We start from the raw sequence: 20894 nt of genomic DNA, 5'->3' as shown, positions 1-20894 counted from the left end.
ATGGGGCCGGCGCCCTACCGACTGAGCCACAGTGTGTTTTGCACTTTGTCAAAAAGTGTTAGATGGAGAGATGGCTTCTAGACTGGACTCTGCCCACTAATTAGCCTTGTGGTCTCAAGAGAATCGTCCAGCCTCCCTGGCCTCTCTTCCTTCTGATGAAGTAACGGTGATGATAAATCTGGGAGCCCCAGGCCAGTGAAAGATGTCGAGTGGCAATGCTCCCTTTCTCCTTACAGCGAGTGTGCGGCAGCGACGTCTCCTCTGCGCTCTACCGGAGGGTCAAGTGCACCAGCTTCCAATCCCTCCGTGGGGCGGGCTCTGGAGCATCGGAATCCTAGGCTGCGGAGGATTCCTTCCAGTGTAAACTCAGGACTCTACTCCCAGTCCAGCCTCTGCTTCCCAAGGACTCGCCGAACACACCTTGAACCTCGCGCCAGAGCGCAGCTCAGAGCGCAGCCCGGAACTGCAGCTCCGCGGCGCGGGCCCAGGTCGGGGGTCGCGCGTCTCCAGTCGGTGACTCAGGGCCGTTCAGTCTCGGGGTGGGGGTGGGTAGGCGGGACAGCCGCCCGAGGCAGCCACTGGGCGTTCGGTCACCGATGCGGTGGGAACCGAGGCTGGCTCTGGCCAGTCGCCATTCCGCCGCGGGCGTCCGTCTCGCCGGGTTGCCGGAGCAGGAGGAAGGCCCGAGCCGCTTCCTACCCGGCGCGCTCTTCTGCCGATGCGCCGCGGCGGGGTCGGTTGGCCAGCGGCGGCTGGAGAGCGGGACCAGCTCTGAACGCGAATGAATGGGCGTACGGGGCACGCGCGCGCTCGGGGATGAAGGGCATTAGGACCGTGAGGATCGCTCGGTGCTCCTGTCTCTCCTATCAGCCCCCCCTCCACCCCACCAACCTCTCTCCTTTTTCTGCTCTGCAGGACTGAGCAGCCGGGCGTGAGCGAAAACAAACAGCTGAGGCTGCGAGCGCCCCCGCGGCCCCAAGAGTACGCCGGCCCCGGCCCTCATCCAGGGCGCCCGTCCGCCTACAATGAGGAAGATCCGCGCCAATGCCATCGCCATCCTGACCGTAGCCTGGATCCTTGGCACTTTTTACTACTTATGGCAGGACAACCGAGCCCACGCAGCATCCTCCGGCGGCCGTGGCGCGCAGAAGGTCAGCGGGAGGCCGGAGCAGCTGCGTGAGGACCGCACCATCCCGCTTATTGTGAGTACGCCCCGCGCACCGGGCGGCTGGCAGGGGAGCAGCGGCGTGGGTCCTGCCCGCGAGCGGCGACCGAGGGCGCGGGGCCCGGCAGGGGGCCGAGTGCCCGCAGCGCGGGCCGGCTTTGTATATGTTGGAGCATTCCTGCCCGTTGTTATGGCAACCTCTGCGGAGCTGCTGGGGCCAGGGCGCACTGATGGTGGGAGGGTGATAGCGGGTGGGGGCTGGGATAAAGTGCTGCAAGTTTGGTGGGCCCGGCGTGCGCGCGCGACTAGGAACGTGGCGGCTCTCCCGGCACTGCGCCGCAGGGGCCGGGGGCTGGGGAACTGCTGGCGCTTTGCCGGCCCCGGAAGGCTGGACCTAGCACGCACTAGCCAGCGGTGGGAGCCACTAGCAGTTGAGCGCGTGGGTGGCGGTGCGTACCCCTTCTCTAGCCTCCTGGGGGCAAAGGACAGCGGGTGAGAGCTTAGATAAGGAAGGCTTTCTATGCGCTGCTCCTGGCTTCGCGTCCCCTTTTGAGCTTGGGTCAACTTGAACCAGCTTCCTCCTCACGGACACCCCTCGCCCCCAGAGCTCTTTGAGTATTCACCCTCTACCCGCAACATTAGGGTCCACTACTACTGGTAGGCAGGCAATGACTACGCTCGGGCTTGGCCATTCCCTCGCATGAGGTCAGCCCGGCAGCATCTAAGCGAGCAGGGAGACAAAGGCGGCGTGCTATGATGGGGCCCTTGGCACTTCGGGGACCCAAGCGGGGGCGTGCGGAGTCCCGGACGTCCTGCAGGGGGCGTTCCTGTCGCCACCTTCACTCGGCCGGGGTGGTGGTGGGGGGTGACAGCTTGTTATGGCCACGCCGGAGCCGGCACCTGTTGAGGCGGGAGGCTCTGGGAGCTGCCGAGAGCGCTCTCTGCTGGGCGCGGTCTTCCGACGGCGGTAGGTGGTGAACGAGAGCCTTGGGCGCCCCTTGGGAGGGACTGCTGCATGGGGGCGGCCTGGCCAGACAAGGACCAGGAGCCGGAGAGCAAAGAGTGGGGTCGGGGGTGGGTGGGTGGGGATGATTCCGACGTGAAAAGATATGGGCCTGGAGGAGGACGAGGGAGGAGCCGCCAGGAGGTGCGGGTCACAATGCATGAAGCTTGTGTAGAATCCAAGATAACTTGTCCTGAATCCCAGGAATATGGGGAGGGTCGCTGGGGAATGCCCTCTCATATTCCCATCCTGCCCCAGTTTCCGTGTCCCCTGCAGAGGGACCATTATTTCCGGGCCTTGGCTGAGGAGACCTGGGGGGGCGGGAGGCTGAGGTTGTGGGATTTGTCCTAGATCCCAGTCTGGATGAACTCTCTGGGGGCAAACCTGATTGGGTAGCTTGTTCCCTTCCGGGCTGAGGGACCTATACCTAGGACACTGTTTCCAAAGCACTGTGGCTGCTTGGACAGAAAGACTGATGAGGAAAAGCCTCCTGTGCTGAGACCCCGGGAGTGGAGAGCAGGGTGGACTGACAGGTGGGAGCTGGAACTAGACAAACCAGTAGAGGCCTCCAGGACCCTGGGAGCTTCCACCCCAGGAACGCGAAGAACACACAGGGAACTCTCACTTTTTAAAAGGACCAACCCTGGTCTCAGGAAAGGCTAGTAGCGCAGGGACAAGGCAGGCTGGCCAGAAGCTCTGTCCTTCTTTCTGGAGTGGTGATGGGAGGAGGTGTGAGCTGGAAAGGGAGGAAAGGAAAGAAGACAGCACAAGGAAACTGCTGCTCAGAGCCTCTGCTTCAGAACCCTGAGCCCTGACCTGGCCTGCCCTGGAGGAGTGAGAATTGGGGTTGTGTGAACATCTCTTGCCCCTACCTATTCCCACAGGGTTTGACTTGCTGCAGATAAGAGGAAGCTAAGTTTAAAGTGCAAAGGAGGATCAGGGAAATACCTGGGAGCCTGGAGGTAAAGGTGCAGGAGGAAAGGGAGGATGGGAGTCCTGGGGAGCCACTTAGGGACACAACCAGTTCTCTCTCTGTTCTTGTTTTTGTTTTGTTTTTTCAGTTTTTGGCCAGGGCGGGGTTTGAACCCACCACCTTCAGTATGTGGGGCTGGTGCCCTACTCTTTGAGCCACAGGCACCACCCTCTCTCTCTGTTCTTAAATGTAAGTGCTGGATGTTGTTCCTCCTGTGTTGGCCCCCAGCACACGCTGGCTTTGACACTCACTGCCTTGCATTGTCGTCTTGTCTTTGAGTTATTCCACTTCCGTGTGATTCTCAGGGACTATGCTAGAAGCTCCTTGCATCCCCACAGTGTTACACAGCAAGACTTCTTCTTTACTGTTACACAGTAAAATAGGATTTTTGCCCATTTCTGGGAGCAGTCAATGAATGGCCCAAGGTTCAGATTCCCTTATTGCCAGCTCCAACCTGAGTAAGTAAGGAGGTCAGGAAATGCATATTCAGACTTCTGCAGGAGTTGAACCCTTTGTCAGCTTAAAAGGGGCAGGTGCAGCCAAAGATTTGCTTTCTGCCTGAACTTTGTGGTAACTAATCACTCTTTGCTATTCTGAAACATTTCTCTACTTAGTTGATCCAGGACGCTGCATGTAGATTCTTAGATTCTTAGAGAATGATGTGGCCTGCCTTGCTGTCAGAGGCTAAGCAAATTCAGACAAGCGTCATCATCACTCCCCTTGGGAATGAGAGAGCTGAGCTGGGAAAAGGAGGGTCTGCAGCCTAGACCAGCTCTTTTATAATGTCTGGGCTATTTGAAGCCAGCCAAATTGCTTCTGGACCTTGGAGACGCCTGTTTGGCATTATGGGGTGTCGGCATGGCAACCGTAAGGCCAGATTTCTCAAGGAGGTCCTGATTTTTAATATTCTGTCCTGCTGTCAGCCTATGTGTCTCAAATTTTAATGCGAAAAATTTGCTTATGGAATCTGTAAAACTAAAGGGAGATACTGAAGCTATCCCTATCTGGCCACTTATGATGCAGCAAGGTTTTTGATTTTTCCTGCTGTACTTTATGGGCACGGCGGTGGATTTGGTGGTAGCCCCTTGAATCTACATTGATGCATGCTGGCACAGAACAGCAGCCAAATCGGGAGGTGGAGCAGAGACAGCTACCCCTGAGTTTTCTGGCCTTGCAGTCGGGGAGAGCATTTGCGAAGGTTGTGTTTAGGGTTTGGGATTCAGTTTTCCATAGGCCAGTTCTGTGACAGGCATGGGTGGGAGACTAGGATGTTACATGGAATTTGATTTTACATTTTAGGTAATACTTTTCCTAAACTGGAGTTTCTTTTTTTTTTTTGAGACAGAGCCTCAAGTTGTTGCCCTGGGTAGAGGCTGTGGCATCACAGCTCACAGCAACCTCCAACTCCTGGGCTCAAGCGATTCTCCTGCCTCCCCCTCCCAAGTAGCTGGGACTACAGGCACCTGCCACAATGCCCGGCTATTTTTTGGGCCCGGGCTGGATTCGAACCCACCTTAGCCGCTTGAGCCACAGGTACCCAGCCTGGAGTTTCTTTTTTTTTTTTTGAGACGGAGTCTCACTGTGTTGCTCAGGCTAGAGTGAAGGGGTGTCATCATAGCTCACAGCAACCTCAAACTCCTGGGCTCAAGTGTTCCTCCTACCTCAGCCTCTTGAGTAGTTGGAATTACAGGCGCCCACCACTATGCTTGCCTAATTTTTTCTATTTTTAGTAGAGATGTGGTCTAGCTCTTGCTCAAGCCAGTAAACTGAAGGTTCTTATCCTGAAATTGGGATATTGCTGAGTGAACATGGACAAAATACTTACCATGTCTGGACCTTGGTTATTTTGTGTGTAGAATTTTGGGTTAAATGATTTGCAAGGTTTGTTGATTCCTAGATAAGCAGACGACAGCTTCATTTCCAGAAATAAATAAATAGCTTTAAGGGAGTTCTCCTGAAGGGTGTTTTGAGGTTTATGCTCCCAGAGGGATGTAGCCTTGCCAGAGAAGTTGCCACAGTAACCCTTCAGGCCTTGCAGGTAGCAGAAAGGGACACAGATGATGGCTTTTCTAGCATTGTTCTCTGAGAGCAAAAGCGTTGATAAAATCTGAATGAGTGTGTATTTTATTCATAATGTTTGCATTTTGGAGCTGTGGGAATTTGATTTGACTAAATGACAGAAAATGATTTTGTGTTTAATCCGCCTAGGTGCCACATGTGAGAAAGAGAGTGGGAGGGAGAAGCACAAACACCCTCAGTTCCCTTTAACAGGCCAAAAAGTTCAGATTTAAAGGGCCTCATTTCCTGTCAATGGGGTCTGTTCATGGGCCATTTTGAGACCTGTTTGTGAGACATGGGGACAGCCCAGGAGCTCCCAAGTTGGTGGGGCCCCTGACAGCCCAAGAGTCACCTTTCTGGAAGGTCTGAGGCCCCGGGGCACAGGATTAGTTTTAGAGAGCTACTTCTCCTGGCAGGTCCTTATTGCTGTGCTGTAATAGCACTCCCCCCTCACCAGCTTCTCCAGGGGCTTTGGGAGTATAGCTTCCTTCTCTGATGGCTGTGTTTTTCAGCTCTGTGAGCAAAGGAAGCTCTCAGATCTGGAAATGCCATTTAACATAGATGCAGAAAAGGGTACTGGTAGGCAAGGTCAGACCAAGTTGCCCAGGGGACTGTCCTGTTGTAATGGAAGAAACTGCCTGAGGTCAGAGGGGAGCCTATGACTGAGCTGTTCATTACAGTTACAAGATTGAAGATTTATACCCCGTTGCTTCTTGAGAAGACCTTAAGCACCTTCCCCTGAACAGTGCGGCAAAGATACAAGGAGGCTAAACAGACTTAAGACTCTTCTGGAAAGGAGCAGGAGAGCTGAGCTTTCACGTACTCAGTCAAATGATGATTACCCTTGGGCACTAAATTCAGTTCGTTTAATCAGACAGTGCACTTGCCTGGCACAGTCACAGACTTTGTGGACAGCACGCTCAGAAAATAGTTTTGAGTGCCTTAGTCTGTGCTCCGAATTCTATGGTCTTTGATCTGTACCTGTCCAGCCTCCACCATTGCTGTATACTTTATTGTAGTTAGGCTGGCTGTGTTCATTGGATATTGGGATGCAGTGTAACAGTTCTGCAAGCTTTACCTCGTTAAATCCAAACCACCTAATAAGATAGGGTTCCATTATTAGGTCCAGCTAACATTCGAATAAACTGAGTCTTACCCATATTCTGATAATGAGTAAGTGCATTTGAAACTAAGTATTTCTGACTCTAAAGCCCATGCTCATCTTCCTTCCCCTGGAGCATCCTCCAGGCCAGATCCAAGTCTGATTTATCAGTGTGTCTTTCCTGGGGCTCCTGGATCAGCACTTTGCTTTGTATTCACTCCATAAACATCTGTTGCAAAAAACAAAAATGCAAAAAGCCATTCAAAGCAAAATGTTAGCAGAGGGAAGCAGGATTATGAGTAATTCCCTCTTCCATCTTTTAGATTTTTCCCTATATTTTTTGTATTAAGTACTATTAACATATAGGGACACAACCAAAAAGGATAATTATTTTTATTTTTATTTTTTTTGAGACATACTCTCACTATGTCACCCTTTGTAGAGTGCCGTTGCAACACAGCTCGTGGCAACCTGAAACTCTTGGGTGTAAGCCTTTCTCTTGCTTCAGCCTCCCAAGTAGCTGGGACTACAGGCACCTGCCACAATGCTGGGCTATTTTTTTGTTGTAGTTGTCGTTGTTTAGCAGGCCCCAGCTGGGTTCGAACCTGCCAGCCCTGGTGTATGTGGCCGGCTCCCTAACCTGGGAGCTATGGGCGCCAAGCCAGGATGATTTTTTTTTTTTTCTTGAGACAGAGCCTCAAGCTGTTTCCCTGGATAGAGTGCTGTAGCATCACAGCTCACAGCAACCTCTAACTCCTGGGCGATTCTCCTGCCTCGGCCTCCCAAGTAGCTGGGACCACAGGCGCCCACCACAATGTCCGGCTATTTTTTGGTTGCAGCTGTCATTGTTGTTTGGCAGGCTGGGCTGGATTCGAACCCTCAGGTGTATGTGGCTGGTGCCTTAGCCACTTGAGCCACAGGCACTGAGCTAATAATTATTTTTTAAATATTTGATGCCTGATTAAAAATCTTGATTCCAGGCAGTGCCTGTGGCTCAGTGGGTAGGGTGCCAGCCTCCTATACCGAGGGTGGCGGATTCAAACCCAGCCCCAGTGAAACTGCACCAAAAAAATAGCCGGGTGTTGTGGCGGGCACCTGTAGTCCCAGCTACTTGGGAAACTGAGGCAAGAGAATCACCTAAGCCCAGGAGCTGGAGGCTGCTGTGAGCTGTGACACCACGGCACTCTACCAAGAGTGACAAAGTGAGACTCTGTCTCTACAAAAAAAAAAAAAATAAATAAATCTTGATTCCACTATTAAAGTGTAAACTTTTTAACTGCATCTCACACTTTCGAATCCCCATGAAGGCTTAGCATTGAACCAACAGAAAAGGCAAGGGACTTACTTGAATTATTCTGCAAGACTCCAAGGAATAGAACTGGTCACAGCAGGTAAAAGTTGCAGGGAGAGAGATTTCTTTGCAGCAGAAGGAAAACTTTCTCACAGAACCGTCCAAGAATGGAGTGGTCCAAAGGCCGACCAGCGTTTCCCTCCATACTCCCTGTTGGCAAATAAGTGCTCCCAACAGCTGCAAATAGGGGAGAAGAAAAGATTCACTCTCATGAAATAAGGTCCATTTTTTTGCACCATAAGAGCCTTGGTGCCCTGGGAAGCAGGGCAGGCCCAACACACCAAGGCCAGGCTGGGGAGGGGTAACTACAAGGATGAAAGGGCCCATAACTGCTACTGTGCTCCCCCCGCCCCGCTCCTTCAGAGCTGCCAAGCAAGGAGGGTGAGGGAGGTCAGAGGCAAAACTGCAAAGTAGGAAACACTGGTCTTTAGCTTCTTTCCTGCTTCCCTGGACCGAGGCCCACAAGGGTGTTTCTGCTGGTGGAGGCACTCTGAGTCTGACCTTTTCATATTCCGCTTCTGTTTCCCTAGTTCAACCCAGATATAGTTTACAGGTTGCTTGTCGTGTCTCCCAGGCCCCTGACTCTTGCTTTCCACGGTGGCCCTGGCTGGCAGAACCCCTGAGTTGTATGTTTATGGAGGAGGCGGAAGCCCAAGCCTGCCTGTCTCCCCGTATCCCTGAATGGCAGCTGTACCCTTGAGTAGGGTCTGGCTAGAGACAGTATGGCCACCCAGAGGACTTTTGTGAACACTTCAGAGTATGTAGGAAGGGTGAGCTGGGGATATTTTAGAAATGAGGAGGGCAAATGGAAGAACCTTGTTGATTATAGCATGAAGCAAGACAAGGCTCAGGCACATCTGAGGCAGCATTGTGCCAAATCTGCCCCTGGTGCAGACCTTTTCTTTTTCTGGGCCTGCTAGGAAAATCTTCATGTGTAGCTTAAAAGCACCAGCTCTTCTTTCTTGCTATTTCATAGAGTGAGGGACAACATTGTCTCAGAGCTCAGTGGCGGGTGACATCTGTGAACCTGGATTGTGAGACCTGCCATTATGGTCAGAATGGAGCAGCCCTGGGCGGAACAGAGTGGCTGTCAGGGATGTGGGTGTGAAGGAATAAAGAGAGGATGCAAATGAAAGCCCAGTGATCGGATGGCGCCTGTGGCTCAGTGAGTAGGGCGCCCGCCCCATATGCCGAGGGTGGCGGGTTCAAACCCAGCCCCAGCCAAACTGCAACAACAACAAAAAAAAATAGCCGGGTGTTGTGGCGGGCGCCTGTAGTCCCAGCTGCTCGGGAGGCTGAGGCAAGAGAATCGCATAAGCCCAAGAGTTAGAGGTTGCTGTGAGCCATGTGACGCCATGGCACTCTACCTGAGGGCGGTACAGTGAGACTCTGTCTCTACAAAAAAAAAAAGGAAAGCCCAGTGATCCTACTTCTAGGCTCAGCCTTGCCCGGAAGAGGCTGTGTTTCCTTAGGTGAGTCACTTCTATTCTCTGGACCTTGTTTTCTTATCAGTCAGATGAGGGTTGAACTATAAGATCTCCAAGCCCTCTTGGCTAAAGTCATCTTTGACTTTGTTGAACTTCTCCCACAAAAGGGGGGTGGCTCTCAGCCAGGGTTTAAGGTCTGACAGTGTTTGAAATAACAGAATAAGACCAGAGAGTAAGGTGTACAAAGACCTAGACCACGTGTGTTCATAGTGCTTGAAACTTTTAAATTTCTACAAGGAGTAAACTGGCCCTACTCTGACCCCTTCCCCTCTCCCTTCCCTTGAAACGCTGTCAGTGGGTGGAGCTTCACTGCTCCCCTCTGCTGCACTAGAAGCCTATGTGGGGGGAGGGGGGCTGCTCACCATGGATGCAAAACTGTATGTAGGTGAACTTTGGACATCTCAACAATCCGAGAGGGCCAAGAAGAAGCTGCAGAGACCCCTGAGCAGAACACTAATAGTCACAACACTTGTGGACTTTATTCAGAAGATAGACTTGGAATTTCCTAAGGGCCAAAGCCTGGAAATGAACATTGTGCATGAGCATCTGTATGAGGACTTTAGGAGTTGGTCATGTCCTGGCAACCTGCGGCCTTTCCTAGGTCACAAATACAGTGGATTAGATAGAGCAAGATGGGGAAATTGCCAGGAGCTGCTGACACACCAGGATGTGACAGCTGACAGCAAAGGACTGCCAAGAAGGGCCAGGTGAGGTCGGGTGACCCTCAAGGCACCCAGTGGTCAGGATGGTGAAGGCTGTGTTTATTCATTCCCTTGAGTTACTTACTGAGCACCTGCTGTGTGCCTGGACTGTTCTAGGCCCTGGAGATAAATAAAACAGGTGAAATCCCTCCTCTCTAGGAGCTCACATCCTGCAGAGTGGGGAGGGGGACAGAAAATATAAATATGTAATTTATTAAGTAGTGGCAAATACTATGGAAATAAAATAAAGCAGCATGGGTGGGGGCAGAAAGATGAGAGGAAGATGGGTAGGACAGCCTGGAGCTGAGGCCTGAGTGAGGAGAGTAAGCCATGCAGACATCTAGGGAAAAGAGTGTTCCAGACAGCCTAGGACCAGGGCACCATGCTGGGGGTATGTGCTGGGAGTACTTGGGGGTGGGGGCAGCTTGTGCAGGTTGAAACAGTTCAGTGTCCAGAGGAGGAGGCCAGCTCATTAGGCCTTGCGGGCTGTGGTAAGGCAGGCTCAGAGTCCATCCCTGAATCATTAGGAAGTGACAGATGACACCCAGGCTTGGTAAATCAGGGAACTATGTCACTTCAGGAAATTCTCTAGCAAGATGGTTAAATTTGTAAGTGCTGGTTCTTAAGGAGGTAAACGTAAGTTTTTTGGAAATTGTTCTGTGGTTTGGAACACTTCATTTCCTTATAATGTGGGACCAGTGAGGTACTTGTGTGTTGTGGGGGGGGGGTTGTCATGTCCATGCCATATGTTGGTATGTAGGGGTGTGCATGTGTGGTGTGTGGGGTCTGTGTACGTGTCATGGGTGGGATGTGTGTGTGTGGTATGTACGGTGTGTGTATGTGGGATGTGTGTGAATTTGTGTTGTGTGTGGTATGTGGGGTGTGTAGGGTGTGTGTGTGTGGCGTTTGTAAATGCAGTGTGTGTATTATGTATGTGTGGTGTGTTTGTGGTGTGTGTCTGTACGGTATGTGTGTGTGGTGTGTGGCTGGTGAGGAGAAAGCGAGGGTGCTAGTGCCTGAAGAGATTTAAAGGACTAAAGGTAATGAATGGAGCCCTTGTTGAAATATTGCAGTGGGGGAGGACGGGGAGGACTTGTCTCCGGAGGGTGAGTTTTGTGTGGGAAGGACAATTCCTCCAAATGGTGGTACCTGATCAAGTTTGCCTTTGTCTCCTTGTCAGGCTCATAGTGTTCTCTTCAGGTGCAACTGATGTTTTCTGGCAATGCAGTGATTTGGAATTCTTGCCCTTTCCTGCCCCTGCCCCCAGCCTGCCCTCCTGGCACTGCACAGCGCAGGAGCAGGCCTGGGGTAGAGGGTTCCTTCAAGACCGGCCTGTCTGAGGCTGTCTCTTCTGAGGTTCAGGTGGCACCCCAGTGCCCAGGTGACTGGTACGGGATGGCTTCATGTGCCCCCGGCAAGCTGGAGGCCCTCTGTCAATTCAATCCTTTATCGGTCACCCCCTTGGAGATGCGGTTTGTCAGAGTTGAGAGGTTCAGCCCTTCATCTCCGCACAGCAGCTCTGCCCTCAGTGCCTTTAAACAAGCTTTTGGGGTGGGCTTCTGACATTTCAAGGCCTTTCATGTCAAAGGAGGTCTGATCTTGGGGTGCCACAGCTGGAGGGGATCCATGTTGCCTTCCAAAGTTATCAGGTTGGCAGTCAGTTCTAGGGAGTTTTCTTCTGGTGTGTCTCTGATCTGGAAGTCACCTTTTCCTCTTGCTGTGGGGTCTCTCACTGGGGTTGGGAGATGCGGGCATGTGAGAGGCTTAGGGCATTATCCTAGGGATTGGAGTAGAGCCTAGGCTGAAGCTCAGGGGCAAAGAACGTGTGATTGATTAGTGATGTCTGCTGTGGTTCTGGTGGCTTGAAGGGGTGATATGGTCAGGACCAAGCATGGCCCCAATCCAGAGGCCAGATGAAGAAAGGGACTAGGGGCCAGGCAAACATACTGCAGGGACCAGGGAAGCCTATGGAAGCCTTTTGAAATAGCACGCTAAAAGGGATTCTCCCTAGATAGCAGAGGCTGCCCACAGCAATGTTTTATAAGGTCCTGGTGCCCCTTGTGGGGGCATGAAAACACCAAAGGAAATGGCTTATTCCTGGATGCACCCCAAGATTGCCAGCAATCTTGGTTTTTTCTATAACAGAGAACACAGCATCACCTACATATCCCTTCCAGATAAGCAGGATTTTTGAACCACACCTGGCAGAAGCTCTGGAGCTGAGACTGGGAGAGAAATGTCGATGGGCCAGCTTGAGAAGTGTGGTGGCTGGGAGATTTGAAAGCCAGCATTGGGAACAAGCAGAAGCTCAAGGCAGAGAATGAAACTGAGTGTGTGGGAACAGATCTGAGCAAGAGTGTTCAGAGGAGCCAGCAATAGGCTCCCCTAAGCCCAAGCAGAGGTGCAGGAGCTCAGACCAGCCCTCACTCACCAATAAGGCAATCGCCAGCCACATGTGGCTGTTGAATGCTTGAAATGTGGTTAGTACAGTCAGAGAACTGAATTTCTCATTTTATTTAATTTCCATTGATTTAAATTTTAAAATGACACTCATTTCATCTGTGGGAAAACTTTTGGGAGAATTTCGATGTGTGGCACTTATATTTTCAATAGTAAATTTTAATGAAGTTTCAATACAGATCAAGTATTTGTGTGCAAATTTAGTATTTAAGTTGAAATGTGTTATAAAATACATCCTGGATTTCAAAGACTTAGAAAAAGAATTAAAATTTCTCACTAGTATTTTTTTACATGTTGAAATGATAATATTTGGATATATTTGGGTTAAATAGCAAATAACATATATTATTAAAATTAATTTCACCTGATTCTTTTTTTTTTTTTTTTTTTTTGTAGAGACCGAGTTTCACTTTATGGCCCTAGGTAGAGTGCCATGACATCACACAGCTCACAGCAACCTCCAACTCCTGGACTTAAGCGATTCTCTTGCCTCATCCTCCCACGCAACTGGGACTACAGGGGCCAGCCACAACACCCGGCTATTTTTTTTTTGTTGCAGTTTGGCTGGGGCTGGGTTTGAAACCGCCACCCTCAGTATATGGGCCGGCACCCTACCGACTGAGCCACAGGTGCCGCCCTCACCTGATTCTTTTTACTTGTTTAATGTGGCTACCAGAACATTTTTTTTTTCTGGACAGAGTCTCACTATGTTACCCTCAGTAGAGTGCTGTGGTGTCACAGCTCACAGGAACCTTAAACTCTTGGGTTCAAGCCATTCTCTTGCGTTACCCTCCCAAGTAGGGTGGGACTACAAGTAGCTGGGACTACAGGCACCTGCCATAATGCCCGGCTATTTTTTTTTTTGCAGTTGTCGTTGTTGTTTAGCAGTCTTATTCTCGGGCCGGATTTGAACCCGCCAGCCTCAGTGTATGTGGCCAGCACCCTAACCACTGAGCTACAGGCACCGAGCCACTACTATAAAATTTTAAATTATTTGCATAGCTTTTCTGTTTCCACTGGGCAATGCTGGTGCTCACATTCATTCAGGTCCCCTCTCTAAAGTGCTGGTAGTTTGTCCAGGGAAGATTATACAGTCGTGCACTGCATACAACATTGCTATCAATGATAGACCCGTGTGTGACGGTGGTCTCTTAAGATGATAATGGAACTGGAAGATTCCCATTACCTAATGACACTGTGGCCATCATAGCATCAGAGCACAATTACTTTTTTATTTTTTTTTTTTTTTTGGCTGGGGCTGGGTTTGAACCCGCCACCTTTGGCATATGGGACCGGCGCCCTACTCCTTGAGCCACAGGCGCCGCCCCACAATTACTTTTTTTTTCCATAGGAAAAGAAAAAACATTCAAAATTTATTTTCCAAGAGACAGATGGCATCAGCAGGTACAGCTACAGGGGTTTCTCCGTAGGTCATACATTCACAAGGCATCATCAGCTCAACAGTGAGAAAGCCACCGGTGTGTTCTATGTAACAATATCCACTTCACAGTGTAAACAGTTCCTATTACTGTGTTCACTTAAAATTCCAGAAGGAAAGGCACAACTTGGCACAAAAAATTAAAAAAAAAAGATTCAAAAGTCAGGTGCAATAACTAAGAAACGAGACACAATTACTTTTTTAAAAAATGAATTTAGTGTAGCTTAAGTGTGCAGCGTTTATAAAGTCACAGGAATGTACTGTGACGTCCTAGGCTTTCACATTCATTCACCACTCACTGACTCACCCAGAGCAACTTCCAGTCCTGCAAGCTTCATTTATAGTAAGTGCCCCACACAGGTGTACCAATTTTTTTCTTACACTGTATGTTTACTGTGCCTTTTTTATGTTTAGATATATTTAGATACACAGATGTGGCCTTGCATGGTGGCTCTTGTCTGTAATCCTAGCATTCTGGGAGGCTGAGGCAAGAGGATCCCTTGAACTCAGGAGTTTGAGACCAGCCTGGGCAACAGTGAGACCCCTGTCTATAAAAAATAGAAAAAATTAGCTGAGTGTTGTGGCAGGTGCCTGTAGTACTAGCTCGAGAGGCTGAAGTAGGAGGATCTCTTGAACCGAGGAGTTTGAGGTTGCTGTGAGCGAGGCTGAGGCCATGGCACTCTAGCCACGGCATCAGACGGAGACCCTGACTCAAAAACTAAATAAATAAATGAAATGAACACACAGATACTTACCATTGTGTTACAGCTGCCTACAGTATTCAGTACAGTAACATGCTGTACACGTTTGAAGTAGGAGCAACAGGCTGTACCGTACAGCCTGGCAGCGTAGTAGGCTGTCCCACCTAAGTTTGTGTAAGTACACACTATGAAGTTCACACAATTACAAACCTGTCTACCAAAGTACTTCTTAGAATGGATCCCATTGTTAAGTGTCACATGGCAGTACAATGTGGCTGTGATTCCTCGTTTACCTTGATTTCAGGGCGAGTCCTTTCTGGTCCAGCTGCTGAGCCATTTGGTGCCTAATTCACCATCATCTGTGGGCTCAGGACCCTCCCAGCACGGGTCTTAGCTTTCATACCATCATTAGAGCAAGGTGGATATTTTTTTGCAGTGTCTTCTCTTTCAGAAATCCTTTCTAAGCTCTTGCTGTGATGAAAATGGGTTTTGGAGGAGGGATAAGAGCAGCGGAGGCGGGAAGCCTTTTACTCTCCTGGAAAGTAGAGGGATTAGTTCCAGTCTATTGCTTTTAGTGTTTTGTCTTTGTCCTGTTAGAGCAAGAATGACAAATAGGTCTCAGCTCTAATGCTAACTCAGAACATGTGGACGTGGCAGCCTGGAGCTCTGTGGTGAGAAGGATTCTGGAGCTGCCTCCTGGCCAAGTGGGAAAGAGGCTATGATCGATTAGCCATGTCTGCAAAGGGCTTGGAAATGGACCTTAGAACATGTACCTTTTATTTATTTATTCTTTGTTAGATAAAGGTGTCTTCTTAGAGTGGTTTTTTACCACTTTAGGGACCCGGCATTTTTAAGTTGGCCACTTTGAAGAGGCAGATATGAGGCTTACAATGAGTCAGAACATGTGCAGAAGAGACGTTGCTTATTTCCATGGGTCAGAATGAGTCCTAAGGAAATGTGCAACATTTTAGTAACCAATCCTGTTAGAAAAACGTCAATACACACTTCATTTATCCAGGGGAGGAAAGCCTGGGCTTTGATCCAGGGTCAGCTTACTGACAGCATAGGAGACAGAGTTGTAAACTCAAGAAGAAGGTAGGAATCTGGAATGTCTAGGGAAAGTGAGAAGTTTAGCCCCCCCCCCTTTTTTTTAGACAGAGTCTCACTTTGTCACTCTCCGTAGAGTGCCACGGCTCACAGCAACCTCCAGCTCTTGGGCTTAGGGGATTCTCTTGCCTCAGCCTCCCGAGTAGCTGGGACTACAGGCACCGGCCACAATGCTCGGCTATTTTTTGTTGCAGTTTGGCCGGGGCTGGGTTCGAACCTGTCACCCTTGGTATATGGGGCCAGTGCCATATACTTACTGAGCTACAGGCGCCGCCGAGAAGTTTGGCTCTTTTCCTAGTTCTCTCTGTTCTAGTCTCTTTTCCTTAAAAGTAGGCCCTGTGAATTTGAGGGCGTTTCCTGTTTCTTGGTGCTAAATTTCTGGTTACGGTTTTGTTGTGGATGCAGATGGGATGGTGGTGATGGAGATGCGCTGGAGCCAAAGTGTTGGTCTTCATGTTCTGGTTCTTTTAGTTACTAGCAAGTTATTTAGGCATTCTGTGCCTCAGTTTTCTTACCTGTAAAATGGGGGTGCTAGTAGTTTTCATTTTAGGGGGTTGTTATGGAGATTAAATGAGTTACTGCACATAAAGAAGTTAGAATTGTGATCGCTTCTCGGCCTTTTGGCTAAGATCAAGTGAAGAAGTTAGAATTGTGGGGTGGCGCCTGTGGCTCAATGAGTAGGGTGCCGGCCCCATGTACCGAGGGTGGTGTGCTCAAACCCAGCCCCGGCCAAACTGCAACAAAAAAATAGCCGGGCGTTGTGGTGGGTGCCTATAGTCCCAGCTGCTCGGGAGGCTGAGGCAGGAGAATCGCCTAAGCCCAAGAGCTGGAGGTTGCTGTGAGCTGTGTGACACCATAGCACTCTACGGAGGGTGATAAAGTGAAACTCTGTCTCTTAAAAAAAAAAAAAAAAAAAAAGTGAAAAAAAAAAAGAAGTTAGAATTGCGTCTAGCACATAATAAATATTTGTACAGAAGTTGTTAGTCATAACAAGATGTTATTATTTGTTAACTTGTATATTAGCTACCTAATGCTGTATAACAAATTACCCCCAAATTTAATGACTTAAAACAATCATCATTTATTCTTTCTCATTGTTTCTGTGGGTCAGGACTTTGGGATTGGCTTGGCTGGTCGGTTCTGGGTTCCTCCCTCCTTCCCTCCCTCCATCTTTCCTTTCTTCCTCCTCTTCTTTTTTGGTTTGTTTGTTTTCATTTTTGTGTTTTGGAGACAAGAGTCTTGCTCGGTTGCCCAGGCTGGGTTTTCTGAGTTTTCTTTCTTTTCTTTTCCCTCTGTTCCTTCCCTTTTCTTCTCTTTCCTTCCCTTCTTTCTTCCTCCTTCCTTCACCTCCTTCTCCACCTCTTCTCCTTCTTCTTTTTCTTTGTCTTTGTGTTTTGGAGACAAAGTCTTGCTCTGTTACCCAGGCTGGAGTACGGTGGCGTCATTATAGCTTACAGCAGCCTCAAACTCCTGGACTCAAGTGATCCTCTTGCCCCAGCCTGCTGAATAGCTGGGATGACAGGTGTGCACCACCACTCCCAGCTATAATAATTTATTACTTTTTGTAAGAGATGAGGTCTCCCTGTGTTGTTCCAGCTGTGGGCTTTCTCATGAAGCTGTTTCTCTCACTGGCAAGTTGCTGCTGTCTTTGGAGTGATGGCTCTGCTCTCTGTGTGAGTCTCACCATGGGCCTGCCTGCAAGTCCTTATGGTATGGTTGCTGGCTTCCCCAGAGCCAGAAAATCAGGAGACAAGGTGGATGTTGCAAAGACTTGGATATGTGATCTGGCCTTGGAAATCCTATAAACACAAGAGTCATATGATTTTGAAGAGTGCCACGGCTCCTAGTTTGAGAATAGCCCGAGAAAAGGCAGGGGTAGAGCACTTTTTGATTGCCTGTTGTGTGCCAGTACTGTCCCCCTTAACCATCACAGCAGTCCTGAAAGCTGAGTATTATTATTCCCATTTTACAGCTAAGGAACCTGATTCAGAGATGTTACTGCTGAGGGAGGCAGGATTCCACCAGGACTGATGGGATCAAAAGCCTGCAGGGACACCTATTTCTCCGGGTGCTCACCACCTGGTGGCACAACTTCTGAGGGCAAAACAAGCTCTTAAGGATCTTAATTCCATCATTTCTTGAAGTCAGGAGGGGAGCCTATGAAGTCAAAAAGGTACTCATGCCTTAGAGAGAGGATTAGAGTGAGGAAAGGGTGGTCTTGACAAGTGCCTCAGCTATGGAAGATAGAGGGACTGGGGCAGAGTTTGGAAGGATTTATGGACTAAAAGGATATAGTCTGGGGGTAGCCCTGACAATTGATTTAGGCTCTCCAAATTAGAACCAATGAGGTCAGGGAGAATCTTGGTGTTATGTACACCCCCAGAGAATTCCATGCAAAGGGAGCAGACACACCCATTTGGTGTACCAAGTGGAGTGCCTTGTAGGAGTAAAATAAATGAACTAGATCAATAAACAGGGTGGCTATAAAGTGTGTATACAACAAAATTGCACACACACATTATAGCCACCCTGTATTTTGGTATGAATAGAGCTTACAAACATGTCACCGAAGGACAAGATGATGTAGTTTATTACCATTTATGTAAATTAAAATTATACAGAACAATTCCATATATTGTTTGTGGATGTGTGCAGGCATGCACATATGTTATCTCAAAATATAAAAATGGGCTAGAGAGGATATATAAGCACATTTATAACAGTTAGCATCCCTGGAAAAAGATGGGAGGGCAAGCAAAAGGGAGTTTGACTTTATTTGTAATGTTTTGTTTCACTTGATTTTTTTTTGGGAGGTGTGGTTTTTTTGGTTTTCCTTTTGCAGTTGTTGCGTTAATCCTGGTGGCAGTGCAGGTAATTGTATTCTTAGTCTTTGTACTTTTTGGAATTTAAAAAACCTCAAATCTATATCCTAATCTGTGTGTGAGGGAAAGAAAAACCCTCAAATCTTAAAACACTTTGAAAGTAAAAAAGAGGGCGTTGCCTGTGGCTCAAGGAGTAGTGCCCCAGCCCCATATACTGGGGGTGGTGGGTTCAAGCCCAGCCCCAGCCAAAACTGCAAAATAATAATAATAATAATAAAATAAAATAAAAGTAAAAAAAGAAAGAAAGAGCTGGTGCCCTGATGTGGTTGGATCTCAGCCACTTGAAGACTGTAGGCAAGATGTCTGCACCCCACCGTGTCACTCATGTGGTGCTGCCTGGAGGATGACATGTTGTCACCTGTCTGGAGGATGACCTGCCTGGAGGATGACAAATCAATTCTGGATTCTCAGGCCTGTCTTCTGAACCTGAAGATCAACCCAGACAAGCTTGAGTTGAAGGCACTGATGGGAGGCAGAGAAAGCCCTGCTAAGCCGGGGAGTTCAGGCAAAGGAGATTGAGAGCCTAGGAGCAGGAAACCCATCTTCTCTTCATCTCCTGGGGGTGAGGAGATGACAAAGTCTTGGTGGAAAGGTATGAGATAAAGACAAAAAAAAATTTTTTTTGCCTCTACCCAGGGCAACAGCCTCACTCTGTTGCCCTGGGTAGAGTGCCATGGCATCATAGCTCACAGCAATCTCAAACTCTTGGACTCAGGCAATCCCCTTGCCTCAGCCTCTGGAGTAGCTGGGACTACAGACACCGCTGAAATGCCCAACTAGTTTTTCTAATTTTAGTGGAGATGAGGTCTCCCTTTTGCTCGGGCTGGTCTTGAGCTCCTGAGCTCAGGTGATCCACCTGCCTAGGCCTCCCAGAGTTCTTGGATTACAGAACCCCTGTAATCCAAGGCTCACGTCTTGGATTAGGTGAGCCACTGCGACTGGCCCACAAAAAGCTTTTATTCGTATTATTCGAAATATTGATGCTTAATACACAAGACTGGAAATCAAATAGAAGGAAGTAAAAATCACCCCAAATCCCACCATTTAGGGTTACCACTATTAACATTGTGGCAAATAACCAATTCAGGTCTTTTTTGATAGTTAATAAAAAAATCAAAGATTTTATACTGTTTTGTAACTTATTTTCGTTTAACACTCTATCAAGAGCACTTCTCTATGTCGTAAATAGTCTTCCAAATATTTTTTAATGGTTTCTAGTATTTAATTTTGTGACTGTTCTATAGATTATATAATCACAGTTCATAAATGCTGGATCTTCAGATTCCATTGGACTAGATGAAATTGCTGTTTTTTAGGGAAAAACATTAGGTATTAGCAGTTTCCTATGGTCTGACCAAATATGTTGTCCAGTGCTTTGCCTTTTTTTTTTTTTAAATAAATAATACTACAATCAATGAACATTTTGGGTTTTTTTTTTGAGACTGAGTCTCACTTTATCACCTTCAGGAGAGTTCCGTGGTGTCATAGCTCACAACAACCTCAAATTCTTGGGCTCAAGGGATTCTCTCGCCTCAGCCTCCCAAGTAGCTGGGACTACAGGCGCCTGCCACAATGCCTGGCTATTTTTAGAGATGGGATCTTGCTCTGGCTCAGGCTGGTCTTGAACCTGTGAGCTCAGCCAATCCACCCGCCTCAACCTCCCAGAGTGCTAGGATTATAGGCGTGATAGTGCCCGACTACAATGAGCATTCTTACAGGTTGATCTTTGCATATAGGTTTAAAGAATTCCTGACAAATACTTGGAATTGAGTTGAACAAAATATAAAAATTTTAAACAAAGACAGAATCTGGCAGGGCTGGAATTAGGCTGAAGTGAGTCATGTGAACACAGAGTTAGATCCTGTCTTTATCTAAAATTTTAATATTTTGTTCATTAAGTATTTCTTGCATTCATTTTGGCTTTTAAAAATAGTATGCACCTGATTGCTGAGTTTTGCAGACCCCTTTACATTTGCATCTGAAGGGAGTGCCTTGCCTCCTCACCCTAATTCTGGCCTTAAATAATAAAGTGCCTGCCTTTTGGGATTGTTACAGTGTGTGCATGAGAAGAGTATCCATAGTAAGTATTCTCAGTAAATGTTACGTGCGTCTCCGCTCAGAGCATATCACTCTTCTAGTGTTCAGCAAGCACGGAGCTAGAAGCTGGGGGACGAGGATGAGTAAGACCCAGCTCCTATCTTCAACTTGCTGGGCCTTGTCAAGGACTGAGTGTGGAAGGGCTGTGGGGGCCATAGTGGGGCATACACTGGGGACAGTGGGGTCTTGGTTGGCTATATTGAGGGGCGGTAAGTTGAGCTGACTGTTTGAAGGTGAGCATGTGCTGGCTGGACATAGAGAAAGGAGGTGTGGACTGGGCCGGGGCTTGGTGTGGCAACCCCGCTTCCAGCTGGTCTGGGAAGGTCACACCTCGAACTGAGGAGGGCTAGGCTGAGGAATACGACTGGG

At 48.6% G+C, this 20894-nt stretch overlaps 1 protein-coding gene across 4 annotated transcripts in view; it reads left to right on the top strand.

Moving 5' to 3' along the window:
- The first annotated feature begins 368 nt into the window (after positions 1 to 368).
- GALNT16 (polypeptide N-acetylgalactosaminyltransferase 16) overlaps positions 369 to 20894 on the top strand; it is an 89785-nt gene continuing 69259 nt past the window's right edge. The window contains exons 1-2 of one of the 4 annotated variants that reach the window (XM_053602774.1): positions 369 to 488; positions 916 to 1202. In XM_053602774.1, coding sequence (XP_053458749.1) covers positions 1026 to 1202 — 177 coding nt within the window. In that variant the 5' untranslated portion in view covers positions 369 to 488; positions 916 to 1025. Of the gene's footprint in view, positions 489 to 561; positions 1203 to 20894 lie in introns of those variants that run through there. The other 3 variants (XM_053602773.1, XM_053602772.1, XM_053602775.1) reach the window with 3 other exon arrangements.

Source organism: Nycticebus coucang, chromosome 9, assembly GCF_027406575.1.
Source record: "Nycticebus coucang isolate mNycCou1 chromosome 9, mNycCou1.pri, whole genome shotgun sequence".
Taxonomy (NCBI): domain Eukaryota; kingdom Metazoa; phylum Chordata; class Mammalia; order Primates; family Lorisidae; genus Nycticebus; species Nycticebus coucang.
This window is presented reverse-complemented; position numbering and strand designations above follow the sequence as displayed.